Below are 16,733 nucleotides of genomic sequence, written 5' to 3'. Positions count from 1 at the left end.
ATCAGTCCAGCTGGTGTCCTATACAAACAGCAGCTGTTTCAGGAGAGGAAATTTAGTATCCAAATACTCTAATTTGTAACTGTAATTTGAGGTGTTGCCCAATATCTACCTCTTCTAAGAACCAATGCCTTCCCCAAAGACATCCATTTGTAAGCCAAACAGCCCACATGTCCTGGTTCACGGCAAATCATCCATTTAACCTCTCCAAAAGTATGTGGTTTGACCAGCTGATATACCTCACCTGCTGCACTAGCTGGTAAATCCAAAGGTAAGTATGAAAAAACACTTGTTTCAAAGGATCAGTATGTATCTCGTTAACTGTAGGAAGGATGTTAATGTAATTATGCCCAAAACTTCTCAGGGACTGGTGCAGTAACTCCCTGGATTCTGCTTCTATAGATGCTCACACGTGCCCTGTAAGAAGCAGCTTAATTTTCACCACTGCTCAAAAAAATCACTTGTGCGAATTCAGGGTGCAAGGTGATCCCCTTAACCAAGCACAGCTTCAACCTTCTCTGCTCGTACTCATCAGCAATAGAGGACAAGTCACTTCGTTCAGTTCCTCAGAGTAACGTTAGGAATAACGAGACAAAAACTTCTACATGTCCTGTCCTACTACACACAGGAAAGAATAGAATGATTACACCATCCACGTGTGCCTTGACCATCTGGGGAGACAGCTTCACAGTGAAAGATGACAAAGACTGGGGTTTTTATATGAGCAGAAAACAATCTCTAATTTATTAAAGGATTTTTAAAAGCATTTATTAAGTAAAGGCAAATGTCACGTAACTAGATTCTCGTCCTACAATTATAAATGCATTTTGAAGCACTTAAATAAAAAGTAAAAAAATAAAATTACCGAGATGAAATTGATACCTTTCATAACGTTACACTTCCAGATATAATATATTGATAAATTCAAATTAGTAAACTGTTTCTGGATACAGACATTAATTTCACTATCTTGTAAATGCCCGATTCCTTAAGTGCTGAAATTCTTATTACCATGTATCAGTGGACAAGATTTTAATAACTGATTTATAAATACATCTGATGCCAATTACCGAGTTATTATGTGCTTCTTTTATCAATTAATTATTTTGCTCATATCATTTCTCTAAATGTTGTATTCAACTCTTTCAAAGCTAGCACAAATAATGTGGTTGTAGTAATAGCTGGAAATTGAAAAGCTACTTATAATAGGACATTGCACACAAACGATGTTACAGGAAAAAATAAATCAGGTCCTGCCATCACATGAAGAAATGACAGCCTGATTTCAAGCTCCAGTCTTCTGAATTATCTTCATAACTAGAAGATAGTGTGAACCTGTGTGAACATACTGTGCTTCTACATTGTAAGATTTTCTTTTCTTCCTCCTAGCAACTAATTCTTAAGACAGGAATATATGAATTCACAAATTTTCTCATAAAGCACTGTCAATAACATGAGGGATTATTAATTTAAAATACTATTCCGTACTTTCTTTAAAAACCACTGACTGTAACAGAAATTGAAGGGGTTTGATATTGAAATCTTCATTCAAATTAGAATTAAAGTTAAATTTACTTAGCGTAAAAAATTGCAGCACCAATAATTTGCCAGACAAGATCTCTGCCCTCACCTATGTAAGTCCAGTGACAACTCTGTGTGTAGGTTTAGAGCCCAGACTGGATTTAATCACATTCAATTGAGCTCTTTTTTGCAGAATAAACACAGCAGCCAGGAAAGCATAAGAGTTAGATTAAACATAGGAGGGAAATGGAAGCTAGGGGATGGTGTAGGGGCAGCAGAGCATTCATTTGGAAGCTTTGAGACACTGAGCCTTTTTTAGGGATCGAAGAAAAACCACAAATTGTTTATAAAGTGGAAGATTTGAATGGAATGCTGGATTCATGCCAGTAAACAGCAGGCAGTGGAGAAAGAACATGTAATGAATCAATCCTATCTACTGTAAAATAGTTCAACAGTGAAAATCAGGATCCCAAAACCATCAGAAATCACCATGTCACCATTTGATAATTGCATATTGGTATAGGCACTACATGATGCAAGTTTCCAGCCCACTACATCCTTACCATAACCTGCCACTACATAACCACCTGCTAATTCTTCCTACAGGATATTTACAAAGAAAAGCTTCAGTTTTATTTGCAGTCTAGGCCTATTCTCAGACCACCAACTTTTTCTAAAATAATAATAATAAAAAAAAAAGACCAAAACTCTTCCTTCATTACACTGGAACAAGCAGAAATTTTTGGGTTTTGCAACAGTCAGTAAACAACCTCAGTAATGCAAAGCTACAAGAATGCACTGGAAACAAACAAGTTTATTGAACATTGTGCCAGATTCTATCCAGAAGGATGTGCTCTTTATAAACAGCTTTTATTCCACGCATACAAGAATACAAGCAAATATTCCCACATTTGTTGTGGCCCAAATGGACAAAACAATTATAAATGGTTTTAGATTAATGTGGAAAAAATTATTCTGAAGCCTTGCTTTATACGTGTTATTTCACTGCAATGTCTCTGTTTCATTCCTTATAACATTCCAAAATTGATGCTCATGATTAAAGCTTGCTCTTTCAATTTTATCTGTTTTCATCTGACCTGACCCGTACCTTCTGTGGCATACTTTCAGGGTTGACCTTCTAGCAGATCTCACTGACTGGAAGAAGTTAATTTGTGACTGCTTTTTAAGATTATATTATTATATTTCCTATGAAATTTTATAAAGAAACAGGTGAAGATATAAAAATACAGGCCATAAAATGTTATTAAAATGGATGTACTTCTGTCCACTGGTAAAGACTGGACAGAAAAAGCAGACTTTGTACAGAATGTATAAATATTTCTAAGTCAGTAAAATTACCTTATTTCAGTGGAAAAGTGAGATTAAGCTAATGCTTTTTATCAAAAAGAACCAATATTTAGCAAATGTGAGAAAAAAATCCACAGAACGTAAATCACTACAAATTCAAGTCTATAAAAGAGACGTATGTTTGCAGAATAAATTGTAGATACCTGTGGACATCCTGTGCTGAGCAGAGCAAGACTCCAAAAGAGAAAAAAAGAATTTTCTGAATTTCAGATGTTGGAAAGGCTAATATAATTCTCATTTAATGCTAGGTATTAGGGTAATACATAATAACCAGAGCATAAAGCCCAATTCCCAGACAAAAATGAAGACACTGTTAGCTCTTCAGAATATCCATCTCTTCTGAGTGCTGTTTGGCTTGTGATGTTTTTAACCTTTCACATTTCTTTGTTTTGCTGAGATATTTAAAGAATTTTAACACATAAGAAGATTCTGATCTAACTGTTTGATTCTGTATCAAGATATTGTGTTTTCGGGGAAAAAAAAAGTATGTGTCTGTGTTACTTTGAACATCTGAAAAAGTATTCTGGTTCATATAAGACATTGTATAAAAAAACTTGAACTTTCTTGTTCTCTTCTGTTTATTTTCAAAATGCAGCACTGGCAAGCTAATGGGTTTAAGATGATGAGTAAAGGTGTCTGCAAATAATGAGGTTAAAAACAATAAATGTTGAGCATTTACATTTGCATCTGAACCTTCAGATTTACACAGGAGAGATTTTCCGTATTTTCCTTGCAAACATTGAAGCTACTTTTCATTTGGAAATGGAAATTATTATCTACTCACATACCTGAGGGAACTGAGTCTTTAACACTGCAAATAAGGGTATTCTTTCCCCATATCTGACTTTGCTTATCTAATAGCACAAGTGTGGTCTTCATAATTCTTCCTTCCTCTACTTTTCATGTAGTGGAAAGAAGAATTATGACTGTGGCAAAAAGGGATGAAATTGCTATAAGAAAGACCTAGCAACTTGGCATACTCCCAGCTATTAATGATCTATATTCAACAGTGAAGATTAGGGGCTGCCACTTATCCAGGAATAATTATTTTGGGCTAATTACACACAACATCACGAGTGAAACTTTGGATGGTTTGTCCATACATGCTTGGAGGAAAAGACCTCTAAAGCTTCTTACCTTATTTGCAGAAGCCTTTCTAGGGCTGCTATAATTTTGAAATATCTATTTAATGCTTTTTGCCAGAGAGAGAAGTCATCTTAAAATTTTTAATGCCTGTATCCTAACAAAGTGAAACACAACACTCCTTTAAGAAGTCCTAAGCAGGAGACTGGACTCATCCTTAGCAATGAAGAGCAAAACACATACTCCTCCCCTGTGGTATCTCCATAATTCCTTCCAAGTAAGTCTGTAGCTAAAATGAATGTTGATATCCACAAAATTAACTTTAAGTACAATCTTCCAAACTTCCAATTTCTTTGAAAATCCGTATTTGAATATCAGTAAGATTGTATCTGTCATTTACTGATTAGCTTATAGACCCCTTCTAAGATACTCTCATGTTACTTCAAGAATCAATTACCATAACATGTTTCTACATGCCTCAAAGACTTTTATCTCTGCTGTACTCAGCACAGAATAGGTTTGGTCACTGAATGATAACTAAATCAATAAATGTTAACTTGTAGGACAAAACTACTTCAAAATAGAAATTCTAAAAAATACTTCCAAATAAGACTTCCAAGTTCAAGTTGAAGAAAACAAAGGAAGAAACTTCAATTAGAGTATTTTCTAATCTCCAAAACGCATGTGTATAAGGTATTAAGAAAATTCAGACAAAGCACCTTCTCCATATCAACAAAAGATACTCTCTGGACTGCTAACAATTCTTGCCTTCAAGTATTATTTTTTTTTACTAAATAATCCATGTAAAAATAGCTCACAGTATATTGTTCCATTCTTTTTGGAGTAACCCCTGCTGAATAATAATTCTTGAGAATCAATTAATTAATTATTTCATCCTCCTTGCTTCAATGGAGAATAACTGTTAAGATCTATAGTAATTGCAACAGGAATTCCCCAATACAGTTGCACTGCATTGTCCTAAAATATTGAAGTATTTCTACGTTACCAGAGTGCAAAAGTCGATATACTTGTTTTCAGGTATATATTCATTTCTTATCTTCCCAAAGAGAAAAATAATTTATAATATATAAAGTAAATGCTAAAAAGAAGTTATTGAATAATTATGTTTACTATTACCGTATATTTTAATGCAATAGGAAATACCTAAATCTTGCTTACAAAAGAGATTAGAATTACTACTGGTTATATTAATGCTGCACTGATTCCATACCTTGGAAGACCGAAAACAGAATGCCGTAGATTTTACATCTGCTTTCTCTTTGTCTGTAAGAAGAAGACTCTTGTCATCCAGGAGACTTAAATATTTTCCTGTTGTTATATGCCTTAGTCTGAATGGCTGTCCCCATCTAATGTGGCTGCCACTCCACCTAAGAAAGTTCATAAGGAAACATTTGGTTTTTTAAAATAAAACATAGTTTTTAACTACTGGCAAAAATATTTTCAAGTAAGTTGTACCACCAACTAGTTGGTAAAAGGATAAAATTCTAAATGTCAAATTATTAGCAAGAAAATGGCTTCTTTGTGGTTATCTCCAATAAAACCATTCCAATAAATAATCTTGACCCAGTCATTTTCACAGGCTGCCTTGCTTCAGACTGAATTCCTCTCTAGGGAAGATACAGATCCCTACGGAAAAGGAGGCTTGTGCTGCACCCAAGGAGCTTAGAACTTTCAGTTCCCTCTCCATTTCACCTCCCAGCAGCCGAGTTTGTTCACTTTCCCAGAGCGCTCTCCTTTCAGCAGTCAGCACACTCCAGGCACACTTTAAACAGTGTGCAAAAAACCCCAAATCAGTTAAATAAATAAACAAATATAAATAAAAATAATCTTAAAATAAATTTTAAAAACTACTACGCAAAGGCTGGCCAAGATTCTTCATATTCTATAGGAGGAAATGAAGGAAGAAAGGCTAAGATTTTCTATCTAAGCTCCCCAAGAACACCCGAAGGTGAAATATAGGTTGCTGGTTTCTAACTTCTTGCCTTAAACTGAAAAGTCAGCTCTTCTGTGCTTCCTGATTAACTCCTGAAGATAAACTTGTATTTGGGTTACTGAAGACAATGCATTTCACAAAGCCTTCTCAGAAGGCTTCTCAAATATTCCTTTGATTGGAAAATTGGCACAGCCAGGATGTTTTCCTGGATCTTCAAAATACTTTCTTCAGCCTTATATTTTCAAAAATTTACGCTTTAGATGCATGTGCATGTTGCTTTTTGGAGAGGAAATCATACCTTTATTTTATGTTTGCAAAACGCCCATCATAATGGAGCTACCACTTATTGCTGAGGTTCTGATGTGCTTCCACAAATACTAGTAATTCTCTACATTTACTGTGGCTTGAAATAGCTTAAAATTATCAACAAATGTTCACATAGTATCAATGAAATATACAAAACATCCTTACGAATTTAACCTGATTACCCATATCCGAATTTTGTATTACTGCATCTTCTTACTTGCATTTAGTTTCAGGTACAGCATTTAAAAACGTAAAAAGTTTTTATGCAAATGTTTTGCATATATTCTTGTACAAATCTGAAAATCCCTTAAGTTAGCACTTAAACAGGTTTAAATAATATTCATTTTCCCTGACGCATACATGTAGCAAATCAAAGCACTTACCTATTCAATATAAATATCCATTTGTTTAAGCGTGTCTTCTCAGAGTTGGCTATACTGTATGCAAAGTGTGCAGAACCAGTGTGGCAGGCAGGAGTTTTTAAAATGCAATAGCAATACCGGGCTGCTGTTTTGTAGCAGGATTTATTATACTTCACTAATTAAACTTCTATATCTTTTTAGTTACCATTTTTAAAGAATCCAAAAGAAAGAAGGGGGTTTACCCCCAACTATTTGTATCCAAAACAGTGTCGCCAGCAGGACCAGGGCAGTGCCCGTCCCCCTGCGCTGGGCACCGGCGAGGCCGCCCCTGGACCCCTGTGTTCAGCTTTGGGCCCCTCACTGCAGGGGGACGTGGAGGGGCTGGAGCGTGTCCAGAGCCGGGCAGGGGGCTGGGGCAGGGGCTGGGGCACCAGCCTTGTGAGGGGTGGCTGAGGGACCTGGGGGGGTTGGCCTGGAGAGGAGGGGGCTCAGGGGGGACCTCATCTCTTTCTACTACTACTTGAAAGGAGGTTGTGGGCACATGGGTGTTGTCTCTTCACCCAAGTAACAAGGGTAGGACAAGAGGAAATGGCCTGAAGTTGCGCCAGGGGAGGTTTAGATTAGATATTAGGGAAAATTTCTTCACCAAACGGGTTGTCAAACATTGGAACAGCCTGCCCAGGGAAGTGGTTGAGTCTCATGACAGTCACAAATCTCCGCTATCATATTTCTGGATCTGCTAAAGCACATCAGCTCTGCACCTTTCCTATTATGGGCCATGCTGGGGAGCTGCCTTTTTCTCTAGTCTGACTTGATTTTCTCTTGTACCAATAAGAAAAAGTAAACAATACATGTAGGGCAATTGAGCCATGCCCCCAGTTCACACCTGCAGGATAGGAAAAAGGGCAAATCACGTGCACTTACAAGAAAAGCCTTTTGAGCAGAAAGTATCTTGTGAAGCCATTTCTGACTAATAAAAGTTATTTTCTGCAACATGAGAATATGATCCCTGCCACCTTTTGGGAAAGAATGCAATGCTAAGCAATAATATCTAGCATTCCAAGGCAGGGCATCCCAAGAGGCAGTCTGCACATGCAGACTGGCCCAATTTCTATGAGTTCTCCCCTAATAAGGAGAGTTCAGAAACAATGATTTCTCCAGAATTATATAAAATCAACAGAATCAACCTTATATCTGCAGTCATTCTAGGAAGGACTAGAAGTGATGGAGGACTTCAGGCATGGATACACTTAAGTTACAAATTGAAGTACTGGCATCAACAGTAATGTGCCTGCAATTTAGCAATGAATTTATATAGCTATTAGCATACCATGCAGGAAAACAGGGAGGTGACAGACTTGTAGGAGAGAGTGGTAGTCTTGTGATTTTATTTGGGTTTTTTTTTTTCCTGGTAAGAAAGTCATGTTCCTTAAAAAGAAAGACTGCCGCTACCTTTGCTTAGTTGTTTTGATAGTTCTCACACTTTTTCTCAGTCATATATGTTCAAATGTTTACACTTGAAAAGTTTGGATGCAATGACTGCCAAAGTGAGATAGTTGTAACAGAAACCTGTAATTTCTCAAATCCACATGTTGCTTCAGTACCACTGCTTATTAGGGAAGTACACGTAATCAGAAAAGTAAAAAGGCAGAGATCCTTCCACAGTTTCCTTCTTGTCACTTAAGCACCCTCGAGGTCAATTTTAGTCCAAAGCAAAAATCTCACTGCCCTATCAATGACATTTAACATAATCCTATTAAATAAAATGCACACACAGAAAACAGCATCATTAGAACATAACCTTTCCCAAAGCTTCCCTGATTTAATCTCTAAAAAGCAATCATTTATTAGTCACTACAAATTTTATCACAAGCACATACTGTAATACAACTTAAGTGCAATTTTACAGTGCAATTACCTTAACAAACAAGGCAAGAATTTCTTACCATCATTCCAACACTTCCAACAATGCAAGGTAGCATTTTTTTTTCCTGTAAATTTTTGCCTTTGACTTCCAAATGGCTTAAACAAGTTATGGGGTGGCACACATGAACTGTTATTTTTAAGGAAAACAGTTCTGATTATGTCACAGATCTGTTAAAGATGTGAATTGTAAATTCGCTGACAGCTATAACAACTTAAAAAAAAAATCAAAATACATATACACTGCCCGTGTCTAACATCCACTCTACAGGAAGACCTTAAGTTTTTCATGAAACTGATATAGAGCACTTTTTGAAGATTATTTTAGTATTATCACTCTGGGTTTATAGCTATCAATCTGATTTTTATAGGAACATTCTTATTATACAAAAAGTGCCCTGCAAACAGACTTCTTTTTGTGAGAGAGATTTTACTTACGCAACTCTTAGAGTCTCTAGTCGCCAAAGGGAACGAGCATGAATTGACACAGCGCCACCTTCATAATGGACAGTTCTGGGAAACAAGCAAAGGCACAGACTAAATGCTCAGCTCTGCTGGAAGAAACCGTATTTGTTTGTTCATTTAACTACATCTCTCATTTTAAGACTGAGAAAATAATTATCGGAACTGTCAGATTCAAACCCATCTCTTATCAAATATACCTTCAGACTTAGTTACCCTATTTTGTTTTAATTGTCTTTAGCATCCATTATTGTGATATTCATAACAACGAGATTTATACAGTGTTTGCTTAGATATCTTTCTTGTGTTTTAAGGATAGGGAATCCAGGGAGAAAAAAAAATATAAAAGTCAATAGCCTGATAAAAATATTTCTAGATTCTAACAATAAATAATAAATGCTGATAAAGATCTGTGATCACTGCATACATCCCACAAGAAAGGCAGTGTTTTCTCAGAGCTTATACTATTAAAATAACCACACAACTTACTATATTGAATTATGAAAATTCACTTATTTGACACTGTATTTTATTATCATAGCACCTGAAGTTTCACAAACACACTGATACAGTCTTCACACATCTGTTAACAGATTCCTATTTCCAAATTTTATTATTTAATGACCCTACTAGTTCCTCCATATATCCATAAACCTAAGTGCTTCTAAAAAATAGTCAATTAAGCCTAAGAAAAGGTTGGGTGTTTTTTTCTCCATTATTCTATACACAGGTAAGTGATTTATATATGATCAACAAAATGTTTTAGCTTTATGGTCATCAAGAGCCCTGAATAGATAACCTGACTTCTCTTCAAAATAAACACTGAGTAATGTGGTGAGTATTAGCACTGCCACTCTAGACTTAGGGAGTCATTCTCTGGACTGCTTCTCACCTGCACCTTTATTTCTGCCCTAAAACACTGCCAGAATTTAAAAATCTAGGCCTTTCCTTTGGGAAAAATCAATACAGAAGTGCCTTATGCAAGGTAGTGCTGTCGCTATGGTTATCAGGTCAAGCATGTCAGGGAACAATGCCAAAGAATGGCCTAGTTTTATGGACCCTGGAAAACCTTATGGATTGAGTAAATGGGATCTTCAGCCGACATCAGGCACTGCCAAAAATAGCCAGAGAAATAACTTTAGGGAATATTAATATTGAATTTGTAGGCATTCCCCATTGTTTATTAGTAGCAATTTTTGGAGGACCACAACTTTGGAATCTGGTGCATAGTACTTACAAGGCTTTAGCTTCCAAGGTCCTCCTGTGGGTGTAATACAGACAGACTGAATGCTTAACACAGAGGAAAACCCGGCATTGAAAGAAATGGTTCAAAACCAAAAGAAATAGTAAGTTAGAATATATTCCTCAGTACTGTTGACAATATGAAACTACAGATATGCTAAAATTCATCTTGGAATATGCTAAAAAGTATAAGGAAATAAAGACTCCCAAACTTCACGAAAGAACGAAGACAAACTAAAGGGGGAAAAATGAGTTCAAATACAAAATAAATATTGCTCACTACAATTATAGAACCACTCACACTGAATACTTGTGACCCATGCATAAATAGAAGCCCTGGCACATTGTCCACCTACTAAAAAGGAGTTACAAGTGCATATATAAACATGTACAAAATCCTCCCCTTGACCTTATATCCAGTATTTTCTCCACGTATTAGTCATTTGCTGCAATGGTTGTGGTGCTAGGAGCAGCTGACAGGTAAAAGTCTCTCATATCTCTCTCACAGAAAGGAATGAAATTCAAAGCCAATTTTATTTTTTATTGAAATTGATCTTCATTGTCATTGGGTTTGTTTGTTTGCTTGTTTGTTTTTTCAAGTCAAAACATTGGGATTATATCCTGGCTTATTTCAATATGAACCTCACTGACCAAAATGCACACAGGATTCCTGCACTCGCAGAATAAAAAAATTCAACAATTTTTTGCAGCAGTTTTAAAGTCATTAAATTTATGAGAAATCGGGTAAAAGCAAAGGCTTAAATTAATCAGAATATTTCATTTTTAAATTGGTACCTTTTTACTTTTCAGGAATGAAGTTCCTTTTCACAGTGGAAACCTGGAAGCTGTCACCAGTTTCTCAGTCTGAGTACTCTTTTGAAACTAGCTTTAGATTACACATAGCAGTTGTGTCAGTGTAATTTTAAACATCTAAAAAAGTGCCCATTGTGAACTTAAAAGAATGGCTTCTCATGGGTAAAGTAGTGTTCTTTTATGTGACTGTCCATCCATTATTTCCTTTCGCTGTTCTCCCAAAGGGGAGTTATGTCTGGGAATGGCCATGTAAGATGAGAAAATGGAGAAGAGATAGAAGAGAAGAAATTCTAAATATAAGCATGTGATTTGTTTCCCAGAAGAAATAAAAAGCATCCTAGGAATGTCTCTTCCATATGAATGAACGGGTACAGTAGCAACAGAGGGGGGGAAGGCAGAAAGACAGTGATAGCACTTTAGGCACAACAGTCAAAAAGGCAGTAGCAGCAAAGCCTCAGCAAAAGAATAAAGGACAGCAATCTGGAGGGGGACTGAGAAGGAGCTGGGGACTGGAGGGCTAGGGATCAGGGATCCCTACAGGAAAGCACAAGGGGAAGCCCAGAGACTGGGTTTGAGCATGCAGCAGCAATACTTCTTATGGGCCAAAAAGAAGATACATGCTACAAAAAAACCAAGTTGCCACAAAGCACTAGAATACGGTGCCAGCTCTTGTGTCTTTAGCTAGATACTGCCCTCTCTACTGAGAAGATGGTAAAGAAAAGGTGGCTTTGAATAAAAGACCTCTTCTTCGTTGAAGGAAAAGTCACTCTGCCTTTACCGTAACAGCATGCATACTAGCCATTGCCCCAAAGCAGCTGAATACATTCATAACCCTGATCATCTCATAAGTTTTTATTGTCTAATAAAATATGTCTTTAACTGTCTAAGAAATCCAAAGTTCATTTTCAATTCATTTCAATAAAATAAAAGAAGTAAACTGTTCTGTGATTGCTCCAACCAACTTCCTTAGTACTTGCTCTATATAAAAACATTATTTGATAGGATGTACCTCATTTCTTTTTATATACTCTTGACAACAGTTCAGTGTTGAAAAGGAAGTATGATTCATAACATTTTAATCCTTCCTGAAACTAAGACTGGTAAGCCATGTCAAAGACTGGTATTACTAGGTCAAATAAAACATTGCTTTTAATGACATTGTGAATAAACCACAAAAATTCTCTGAGTATCAAAGGGTTACTGCAGGCTTACATTGATAAGATGGAAAAAAAAATAATAGAGTTGCGAGGTACAATGAAGATGCACAATACTTGCCAAACAGTGTGTGCACATTAAAAAACCTTGTTATGAAATTATGAGGAATGTAAATGCATGAGGGAAGTACAAATAACAGCAGAAAAAGGGAGGACAAGAGCTACAATGAGTGTTACCCTTCCCATGGAAAGCTCAAGATACCTTATACCTTCTAAGCCATATCCATAACCCTAAATCTTGACTTTTTTTTCCCCTATTCTTTCCAAAGCATTTTATTTGCATATTCTACACTTACGGAATAAGGCTATTAACCACTTTCCTTTTGAATGAAAATATCTATAAAGAATTCAGAGCCTTTGAGAATTTTCAGTTCTTTACTATAAACCTTAATCTAGTTAATTAGCTGGTGTGACGAAGTCTTTGTTTGCCTGACCTGTGCCTGGAAGTTACATTTAAAACATCATCCTTCTCCTGACTACGTCATTAATCTATTTAATTCCCCTTAATATAAACAGTCACTAGAGCTGGAACCTGCCATCTCACTGGTCTCACGGTGCTGGGGCTGCACTTGCAGCACCACAGACCACAGACAGCACACCCACACCCACCACCCCATCCCCACCCACCGGGCACTGACCGGTGCTGCTCCCACCTGCTTACCCCGGCACCCTCCTCCAGCCTCCCCAGAGGTGATGTAGAGGCACAGAGATGGTAAACATCCAAAAGAAAGCTTGGTGTTTGAATCTCTCACCTCCAATTGCAATAAAGAATTAATTACACAGGTAGAAAATAGACTAGCACATATCAGAACCCCTGGAGAATCATTACTGGCTTCATATTCGTATTGAAGTATTGTCCAGCAGGGAGAGGGCAATCATTTCAGCAAATTCCACTGACTACAAAAGGGTATCAACTGAGGCTAAAATAAATTACATTAAATGACAATGATTCAATATTGCTGAAGTAGTATTGGTTCAAGAACCTGTAAATCCCAAGTTCCATAGCAATGAAATAATGGAGTACAACTCAGTAACATGGAGTGAATCGGGGTGCCATAAATATGGCATAAATAAAATAACAATATCGCATCTGGATTATATGCAAATGAACAGATCCAAATAAGATGTCAAAGTTCAAGTTACAGAAATTGTTCCGCTCCCTCCAACAACAGATTTAATTTGAAAGATCAGCCACTGAAGAGCTCGATGGATTTTTTTCAGATTAATTTATAAAAGCAAAGCACAACCATTTCTATTCAAGGCTTGTGTGTTGTTTTGGGCATGGGGGAAAGGTTATTGACCAATGGTGGGTGAAAACTTGCTGAGTTCACATTTCAGTCATAAATAATTCTTCACAGGTGCCAGATCCCAGCTTTTCTGGGATACAACAGACCTCACGAGTTCATAATGCCATATGAAAGAGTGCATTTTAACTGTTGAACGAGAACAGTATGGAAAGGAAAGTGAAAAGGAGCTGAGACTGGCTAAGTCACATTGATTTTGACTTTCAACACTTTAAAACCCTGTCTATACATTTCTGAGCCTAACACAAAACATTCAGTATAATACACAAAAGCCTTAATGTAATACGTTTAACCCAAAGAAACTCTCAAAGGCAGGAATGACAGAAGTGCTGAATGACAAAATTAAGCTCCACATAGACATTCCCTCATGAAGGCCTATTCTGACTGGATCGTTTGTGAAACTGGAGTCTGTGCCACCTCAGGTGACGCTTCACAAAAGCCGGGAGCACTTTGCTCTCTCTCACAGGAAATTTCTTTCTGTTACAATATATTTCTGAAGGGTCCAAACTGCACCACAGCCACCACTTAAAAATATTGTATTGCAAATCAAAATGCAAATTAGTGGCAATAGGAACATTCATGGCCCCCTTCTACACTGGGAACTATGAATACTCACAGTCCTACTCCTGGACTTCTAAAAGCATATTAATGACAGTGGTACAATAAAGAGCAAGCACCACAGCCCCCAAAAAAACCCCAAATAATTTTGATTACATATTTTCACTGCTATCTGCCACTACTTATTGGGGACTTCCAAAACAAAACAAAAAAAAAAACCCCACCAAAACCTAAAACCGCAATAAAACCCCTGCAAAGCAATTAAAACATCTACAGTTATGCTGTACTGTATTAATATGTATTAATGTATTAATTAATTAAATGTATTAATAAAGTACTGTATTAATAACTAGCTGACACTTTTACAGGAAAATAAAAATGACACACATAATACAACAACATCAAAAATGTAAAATAATTCCTCTTAACTGAACAGTAAAAAAAGGGGGGCAGTGAACCAATGAAACTGTGATGGGGGAAAAATCAGCGTGTTTCTTACAATACTTTTTAAATCTTTGCTGCACAACCTCAATTTATTATGAACATTTCTTGCATTTTTTTGTAATTAAAAGACTGAAACAATGGTAAACAATTTCACAGAAGCACTTCAATGTATACCTGCTCTAAATACCAGCTTCCACCATAATTAGAATAAATTTATTCATTTTATTAATTCTTTCGATATTATAAATTCACAAGTGAAGACTCAACACTATACCACTTCTGTCAGCTCACATGATGGGAACCAGGCCACAAACCATGTGGGCAGAGAGCGGAGGAAGAGTTGTCGAGATAAATACAGCTACTGTGCTGCTGTAGAAGTTTCCCCTGGCTTTGAAGTTAAATAGAATCTAAGTAACCACCAGAACACCGAACTGATTACGCTAATGCCTTCTTTTGTATATCTCTACCTATATTTATTTTTTAATCTATCTGGAAATGCTTCTGAAATTTGAATTGAAGAGCTACAGAAACAACGCTGCAAATTTAGGTCCAGTTTGCTATAGATAAGGCATTTTACCCAATAAAAACACAATTTAAGGATTCTGTGCACAAGGCTTTAAATACTTCCTTAAATCAGCAACGTACCTAACTAGCATGTGCAGTAAATTATATTCAATCCAGTGAAGCTGCACATACTTAATCTTTTGCCTGTTCCTTTTTTGTTATTCATTTGGGTCAGAGTGAGTGAAAATTACCAGGATCACGGCCACTCTGCTTGTGGTAGTTTTAAACAAAAAACCCCAAACAAACAACCCTATTTTTTTCTAGCATAATATCAAGTAAACCAACATGCTACCACAACCATCTCTATTTGCACTGCTTCCAACTGGAATGTGTTTTTTAATTGCAAAGCAAACTAAGTCTAGCAACTTCAGGGAGAATCTACTTACAGCTTCTTCCCAAGGAAAAATAAATTTCTGAGTGGATAGGAGCTCCCCAGCCTAGAGACTCTTGTGTGGTGAACAGGCCACTACAATTATTAAAACTTGTTTTAAGGTTTCTGATTCCAGCTAGATTGATTTTTTTTTTTTTTTTTGGAGGGGGGGGGGGAATAGTTCAGGCAATAAAATCCTATTTTACTATTTTTCTTGAGTTACTACTGCAATAAACTGTTGATTAAATCAGTTCTCTGAGTCTCCCAATACACAAATACTCAAAGCAGTCTTAAACTGTAGTTCAGAGATGTAACCTTTGAATAATGCCTCACTGGTGTTACATCAAGAGCTAAGCACCTCTACATAAAAGGTAGCATTATCAGAGACAACTCACGATTTCTCAGCAATTTTTACCAAATTCAGCTAGGTAGCAGCAGCAGACCAGTTCTCCCAGATACCATCTTCACTGGGAATTTAAATGCACCAAGACACAGCAGCCTTGGCAACAGGTAGCCCAGCCACTTTGCCTCCGTGCTCTAACCCCATCCTACGCCTGCATCTGCTGGTGCCAGGGCAGGAGGTGCGTACCACTGAGACAACGGGGTACCACTGCCTGCAGGAGGGAGGGGGCAAGGGATGAGCCACTGCTCTAGCAGTCTGCAGCCCCCTCCCCCCAGAACTGAGGGGCCATGGCCAGAAGACAGTACGGACTGGGCTTTGCATGCAAGACCCAACACTATGGCTATCCATTACTGGCCAAAGGAACTTTCTGGATCTCAGTTCTTGGAGGAAGGCAACATGATCATCCTCTTAACCAGTCTTTCACCTTGGGCAAACACCTGCTTTGCCAGTACCAAAAGCTGGCCCTGAATGTTGCTTTTTTTTCCACTGCTCACTGTGCAATTACATCTCACCTCTCTATACCCAAGTCCCTCATCCACAAATACGATGATTCCACCCTACCTTCCAGTGATCACAGTAGCACAATTTAAGGATCACATGGAAGGACCCAGAAGCTCAACAACTAAGCAAGGAAACACAGTATGCATTCAGAAAAAATTGTGAGAGACAGAAAAGAATTTTACAGCCTTTTTATATGACTATTTATGCCACTGTACCAGGCTCTTCCAGCACAGATTTGGATGACCTTGCCTCGGAGGAAGCTTTGTTAGGTTCTGTAACCGCGAATACGGGATCTGCATTGTCACTGTTTTGCACGTTTCCCCTGTGCTAAATGTTCTTCCCCA

General features: G+C 37.2%; 1 protein-coding gene across 4 annotated transcripts in view; it reads right to left on the bottom strand.

Moving 5' to 3' along the window:
* RYR2 (ryanodine receptor 2) overlaps positions 1-16,733 on the bottom strand; it is a 434,547-nt gene that overhangs the window by 224,400 nt on the left and 193,414 nt on the right. For all 4 annotated transcript variants that reach the window (XM_055714670.1, XM_055714672.1, XM_055714671.1 and 1 more), the window contains exons 9-10: positions 8,953-9,027; positions 5,201-5,357 (exon numbers count right to left, since the gene is read on the bottom strand). In XM_055714670.1, the coding sequence (XP_055570645.1) occupies positions 5,201-5,357; positions 8,953-9,027 (232 nt within the window). The remainder of the gene's footprint in view (positions 1-5,200; positions 5,358-8,952; positions 9,028-16,733) is intronic.

Source organism: Falco cherrug, chromosome 6, assembly GCF_023634085.1.
Source record: "Falco cherrug isolate bFalChe1 chromosome 6, bFalChe1.pri, whole genome shotgun sequence".
NCBI lineage: Eukaryota > Metazoa > Chordata > Aves > Falconiformes > Falconidae > Falco > Falco cherrug.
Note: the sequence above shows the minus strand (reverse complement) of the source record. Positions and strands in the feature narration are given on the sequence as shown.